The 7,072-nt window shown below is 49.8% G+C and overlaps 1 protein-coding gene across 1 annotated transcript in view; it reads right to left on the reverse strand.

Annotated features, from left to right (window-relative positions):
* Positions 1-7,072, reverse strand: part of ANKRD27 (ankyrin repeat domain 27 (VPS9 domain)) — a 77,566-nt gene that overhangs the window by 2,258 nt on the left and 68,236 nt on the right. The window contains exons 23-25 of the mRNA XM_011948800.1: positions 4,453-4,650; positions 2,715-2,834; positions 1,113-1,274 (exon numbers count right to left, since the gene is read on the reverse strand). Coding sequence (XP_011804190.1) covers positions 1,113-1,274; positions 2,715-2,834; positions 4,453-4,650 — 480 coding nt within the window. The remainder of the gene's footprint in view (positions 1-1,112; positions 1,275-2,714; positions 2,835-4,452; positions 4,651-7,072) is intronic.

Below are 7,072 nucleotides of genomic sequence, written 5' to 3' on the forward strand. Positions count from 1 at the left end.
CAGGCGTGGTGGCACATGCCTGTAATCCCAGCTACTCAGGAGGCTGAGGCACGAGAATCGCTTGAACCCAGGAGGCAGAGGTTGCAGTGAGCCAAGATCACGCCACAACAGAGCAAGACTCTGTCTTATGAAACAAAAAATTACTATAAGGAGCCTATCCACGGAGTGGATTGATTGATGGTGATATTAGCTTCTCAGCTGTGTCACTTAACAGCCAACTCGCTGTCTATCTTGAGTAGAAAACAAAAGAAAGACTCAGCAGGAAAATAGGAACAGAAAGAGCTGCCGCCCGCCAGGGGAAAAGGACCTTTCCCCATTGCTCTCCACACAAGCACCCACAGCACTGGAGAAGGCAGTATACCAATAATCACAATTCCCACAGGACTGAAGGACTTCTACTTTCATTTTTCTGAGAGACAGTCTCTGTCACCCAGGCTGGAGTGCAGTGGCACAATCTCAGCTCACTACAGCCTTGACCTCCTGGGCTCAAGCGATCCTCCCACCTGAGCCTCCTGAGTAGCTGGGACTACAGGCACACCACTATGCTCGGCTAATTTTTTGATTTTTTGTAGAGATGGGGTCTCCCTATGTTGCCCAGACTGGTCATGAGCTCCTGCGCTCAAGTGATCCTCCTTCCTTGGCCTCCCAAAGTGCTGGGATTACAGGCATGAGCCATTGTGCCTGGCCTCAAGGAGTTTTAAATCCACCAACTAAACAAACCTTCTCCATCATGCTGCTAAGACAATGGCTGTGTTCACACTGTGAGGATGGTGAGACCAGAACATCATGACTCGCTCCTTCCCCTGGAGTGCCTGACTCTACGTAACTACTGGACCACGGCCCTACTGCTGGCTGGGGGGAGCCCCTCCACTCAGGCCTTTGAACACCAACGGTGAAAGAATGATTCCTGGTTCCCAGAGTGCCACCTCTGACCAGGGGACCGAGGACCAGCCATCCACCCACGCTGCGGACTTCTGGCACACAAACTACGCCCAACCCAGCGATGCCAAGGGCCAGGTGTTGCTATTTCAGATCCAGCTTAAACACAAGGGATCCAGAGGGAGCTGTGAGCAGCTCAGGATTCCCTCGGCTCTTCGACGCTCTCCGCCTACCTGTTCGGCACAGTCTACAGCCGTGCGCTGCCGCCTGTTCAGCACCTGAGCTGACGCTCCGTGGAGCAGAAGCAGCTCTACTACGAAGACGTGCTTTTCAATCACTGCCTCGTGTAGCGCTGTGTTGCCCTTATTGTTAGAAGCGTTAATGGAGGCCCCATGCTGGAAAGAGAAACCACACGAGCAAAAGGAACGCCACGAAACGTCAGCATTATGGCTGTGGGCATACAGGTATTCGCTATAAAACACATTCCACTTTTCTTATGTCTGAAAGGTTTCTTAAAATCGGGGGGGGGAAAGCAGTACTGAGAAAAAAAGATTTATAGACAGAGTTCCTTGCAGCATTTATCCTAATAGCAGAGAAAACAGAAGCCACTTAAACGTACAGAGAAGAAACAGGTTAAAAAAAAACCACTATGGTATATCCACAGTTATGCAACCATTAAAAATCAAAGTTCGAATAAACAAGTTTCTACATTAAATAACACTAAAACAGAAAACAATACCTGGGGCCAGGCACGGCAGCTCACGCCTGTAATCCCAGCACTTTGGGAGGCCGAGGCAGGTGGATCACCTGAGGTCAGGAGTTCAAGACCAGCCTGACCAACATAGTGAAACCTCATCTCTACTAAAAAGAAACCAAAAAACAAAAAACTTAGCCGGGCATTGTGGTAGGCGCCTGTAGTCCCAGCTGTTTGGGAGTTGAGACAGAAGAATTGCTTGAACCTCGGAGGCAGAGGTTGCAGTGAGCCGAGATTGCACCACTGCACTCCAGCCTGGGTGACAGAGTGAGACTCCATCTTGGAAAAAAAGAAAACAATATTTAGCGAGGTGCCGTGGCTTACACCCATAATCCAGCACTTTAGGACGCCAAGGCAGGAGCATCATTTGAGCTCAGGAGTTTGAGACCAGTCTGGGCAACAAAGTAAGACCCCATTTCTACTAAAAACAAACAGCAAAAATTAGCCAGGTGCAGTGGTGCATACCTGTAGTCCCAGTTACCTGGGAGGGTGAGGCAGGAGGATCGCCTGGGCCTGGGAGACTGAAGCTTGCAGTGAGCCGTGAGGGTGCCACTGCATTCCAGCCTGGGCCACAGAGCAAGAACTTGTCTCAAACAAAAAAGAAAACAAAACAACACTGAAGCTATACATATTTTTGAAAAGTCCGCCAAAATGAGTTTCCCTTAAGTAGCAGAGTCATGGACAAGTTGGTTTTTCCCTGCTTCTTTAGGAAATTTTAATCCATTTGCATAACGTTTATCAAGAGGGAAAAAGAGCAGCAGGGACAGAGGTGGCCACTCAGCCCGTGCTCAGGTAACAGCACGACACATTCCCGGTCAGTGAGGTGAGACCCAAACCCTTGGCAAAAGCAGTGTTGGAGCCCTTGAGACTGCATCCCGGATGCTGAGGCACCACCCGTTCCCATCGGAGAAACCCGCGTGGCAAGGCGCTGGCCCCGCTCCTCTCCCCAGAGGCCTGGGGCTGATGACTGGCCCGGCCTCTCCATCCCCAGTGCACTGCAGGGGTTGCTGGGTGGAGGCACCCTGTTAACTGGAGGCACCCTGTTAACTGGTGCCGGTGTGTCGACCAGGGGGCCCCTCACCTGTAGAAGCAGTGCGGCAACCTCGTGATGGCCACCAGAGCAGGCATAAATGAGGGGCGTGTTTCCACTGAAGTCCTTCTTATTGGGTTTTGCATTCGAATCTAATAGACACTTCACCACCTGGGCCAGACAAGAAAAATGTGCAAACTTAATCAAAATTTCTGTCATTTCCTGCCGGAGAAAAATTATGAAAAAAAAATAAAAATAGAAATAAAAAAAGAAAATAAGAAAACAAAATTTCTAGAGAGAAATCCTCAAATTTGATCTTCCTTTGATTTGTCTCTGAGCTTATTAAATTTTTTGTTGTTTTTGGTTTTTCTTTCTTATTTTTTTAGACAGTCTTGCTCTGTTGCCCAGGCTGGAGTGCAGTGGCATGATCTCGGCTCACTGCAGCCTCCACCTTCCAGGTTCAGCCGATTCCCGTGCCTCAGCCTCCTGAGCAGCTGGGACTATAGGCACCTGCCGCCACACCTGGCTAATTTCTTGTATTTTCAGTAGAGATGGGGTCTCGCCATGTTGGCAGGGCTGGCCTCGAACCCCTGACCTCAAGTGATCCACCTGCCTCAGCCTCCCAAAGTGCTGCGATTACAGGCATGAGCCACCACACCCAGCCATCTCTGAGCTTACTGAGAAGACTTTAGACCCTCCAGGAGAAAAGGCACCAGGTGAAGAGGGGAGGGCTACCGTCTGCTGTGGGGCTGCTCTGTGTGGGTGAACTGCAGGGTGACGGTGATCTCACTTCACCCAATGTGCTGGGCGACGGTGATCTCACTTCACCCGATGTGCTGGGCGATGGTGATCTCACTTCACCTTTCTATCCTTTCTACCCCAGGGAGAGCTGCAATGTCCACTCCAGTTTTACAGATTAGAAAAGTGATGCCTGAAGCTCTATTGCTAGGTGTTGGTGAGAGAGATGCAAAACCTGAAATACGGCTTCTGTCTTCAAAAAGTTAACAGTAGAACTGATACAGGAAAATGAAAAAATACATACACAGCTTTCCTTAAAGAAAAGCAGGGCCCAGTGCTGTGGCTCACGCCTGTAATCCCAGCACTTTGGGAACCCAAGGTGGGAGGACTGCTTGAGTCCAGGAGTTCAACACCAGTCGGGACAACATGGTGAAACCCCGTCTCCACAAAAAAATAAAAAATTATCTGGGTGTATGCCAGCTACTCGGGAGGCTGAGATGGGAGGATTATTTGAGCCCAGGAGGTTGAGGCTGCAGTGTCAGCCAAGACTGCAGCACTGCACCCCAGCCTGGGAGAGAGAGCAAGACCCTGTCTCAAAAAAAAGCAAAGAAAAACAGGACTTTCAAAAAGTTAATCACTCCAAAATTCTCCCTTGAGCCCCTCTATGGGGCCTTGATTATTCTTTATTAAGTGCTCAACTGTTGGGCCCAGAGCAAGTGCTGTCAGGGTATAAAGGTGGTAAGATGACCATAGGGACAGCCCTCGGTGGCCACCACACAAGCTCAAGAGCCAGATCCTGCTGGGAGCAGAATCAGAATGACAACCTCAGTACCACCCAAATGGGCGTGGCAGTGGGGCAGGGACTGGCTCCACCCCCAGGGAGCACCAGGGTTCTGTGCCCTGAGGCTGAGTGGCCTACCCTGTGTACCTCAGAATCTCTGGGCTCGGCGGAGCAGTGTCCTCTGGGGTAGCCACCAAACCCCTGCAGCATTCCCACTAAGGTGCCCAAAGCGGACACCCTGCTCCACTGCCCGCGACACAGAGCCCGAACCTGAAAGTGGCCCTGCTGGCAGGCCAGGTGGAGCGGAACAGCTTGGTCTGCATTCCTGGCACCCGCGTTGGCCCCGTGCTTCAGCAGGAGGGGGATGAGGTCCACCCGGCCGTGCAGGGCGGCGACATGCAGCGGGGAGGAGCCGTCCTGGCTGGTCACGTTCACACCAAGCCCGCTGGCAGGAACCTTCGCCAGCCTCTGGGAAGCACAGAAGATGGAAACAGAAACATCATCAGTATTGAAGAAACTGGGCCGGAGTGATTGGCGCCATGTGCCCCCCACAGCTCCCACGCACGGTACGGGATCATGGTGGGATCCAGGATGGATTCCAACTCCTTTGGAACTACGTGGCGTGCCAAAGAACAACTCCTTTTTTTTTTTTTTTGAGACAGGGTCTCACTCTGTTGCCCAGGCTGGAGTGCAGTGGCACCATCACGGCTCACTGCAGCCTCCACCTCCTGGGCTCCAATGATCCTCCCGCCTCAGCTTCCCAAGTAGCTAGGTCCACAGGCACAAGCCATTGTGCCCAGTTCATTTTTTTTTTTAGAGATGGGGTCTTGCGATGTGGTCCAGGCTGGTCTTGAACTCCCAGGCTCAAGTGGTCCTCCCACCTCAGCCTCCCAAAGTGCTGAGACTACAGGTGTATGCCATTGTGCCTGGCTAATTTCACTTTTTTTTTTTCACCAGGGCTGTAAAGCCTTTAAATTCACTTTGAAGGGCATGGCCACAGCCCCGTAAAGGCGACGAGATTCACTTGCTGTTTATACCTCTTTAAACCACCGCTACAAGAAACAGTGATTCTTGGCTTTAGGTGCGAGTAATTTTACTTTTTGATGATTAAAAATGTTACCTCTTTAAAAAAAAAAAAAAAAAATCGTATGCTAAATTAAAGGCTGAATTTTACTACATGTAGATTATATCTCAAAAATCAAAAACAAAGAAGCTAGAAAACACACACGTGTGCACACACACACACGCAAAATGAAATACCCTGCATATTTATCAGAATGGCTCAAGTTAAAAAGTCAAGGCTGGGCACAGTGGCTCACGCCTATAATCCCAACGCTTTGGGAGGCCGAGGTGGGCGGATCACCTGAGGTCAGGAGTTCTAGACCAGCCTGGCCAACATGGTAAAACCCCGTCTCTATCAAAAATACAAAAATTAGCCGGGTGTGGTGGCCCCTGCCTGTAATCCCAGTTACATTACAGGTGTGCACTGAGGCTGCAGAATCGCTTGAACCCAGAAGGAGAAGGTTGCAGTGAGCCAAGATTGTACCACTGCACTGCAGGCTGGGTAACAGAGTGAGACTCCATCTCCAGAAAAAAAAAAAAAAAAAGTCAAAATACCAAATGTTGGCAGGGATGTGGAGCAAGCGGAAGACTCACACCCTGCTGGAGGGAACAGAAACTACTTCAGCCACTTCGGAAAACTGGCAGTTTCTTATGAGGTTAAACATATCCTTACTGTATAATCCAGCAATTACACTCCGGGTGTTTACCCAACACAAAGGCCCGTACACAAATGTTCACAATGGCTTTATTTACAAACCCAGAAGCAGGAAAACTACTCAGATGTCCATCAACGGGTGAATGAAACAAGAAATTCTGGTGTGTCCACCCAGTGAACTACTACCCAGCAATGAACTCCTGATCCATCACGGGTCTCAGAAACACCCTGAGTCAAAGAAGCCACACACAAAACGGGCATGCGTTATGCTTCCACTTACAAAAGATTCTAGAAAGTGTTAACTAATCCACGATGATGAAAAGCAGGTCAGGGGTTGCCTGGGAGAGGCGATGGGGGCACAGGGGTTTCGGGGGGAGGACGGCAAAGTCCCACAGGAAACTCTTGCAACTGAGGGAAATGTGTATCTTGACGGTGGTGATGGTTTCGCAGGTTTATATGTATCTGTAAAACTTGCCAAATTGTATACTTTAAATACATATGCTTTATGTAAATATAAATTATATACTTTATAATGTATATAATTATATTTCAATAAAAGATTTAAAAACAAATTCTAAAACACCACTGGAGGCCGGGTGTGGTGGCTCACGCCTATAATCCCAGCACTCTGGGAGGGTGAGGCAGGAGGATGGCTTGGGCCCAGGAGTTCGAAACCAGCCTGGACAACACAGCCAAGTCCCTGTCTCTACAAAAATAAAAAATCAGGCTGGCGAGGTGGCTTACACCCGTAATCCCAGCACTTTTGGGAGGCCAAGGCGGGCGGATCATGAGGTCAAGAAATCGAGACCGTCCTGGCCAACATGGTGAAACCCGTCTCTACTAAAAATACAAAAATTAGCTGGGCATAGTAGCATGCGCCTGTAGTCCCAGCTACTCAGGAAGCTGAGGCAGGAGAATTGCTTGAATCTGGGAGGCAGAGGTCGCAGTGAGCCAAAATCGCACCACCGCACTCCAGCCTGGTGACAGAGCAAGACTCCATCTCAAAAATAAATAAATAAATAAAATAACACAGCCCGGCATGGTGGTACGTGCCTGTAGTCCCAACCATTCGGGAGGCTGAGGCAAAAGGATCCCTTGGGCCCAGGAGTTTGAGGCTTCAGTGAGCTATAATTGTACCACTGCACTCCGGCCTTGGTGACAGATCAAGACTGT

The sequence above is a fragment of the Colobus angolensis genome, unplaced genomic scaffold (assembly GCF_000951035.1).
Source record: "Colobus angolensis palliatus isolate OR3802 unplaced genomic scaffold, Cang.pa_1.0 Scaffold107, whole genome shotgun sequence".
Classification (NCBI taxonomy): Eukaryota; Metazoa; Chordata; class Mammalia; order Primates; family Cercopithecidae; genus Colobus; species Colobus angolensis.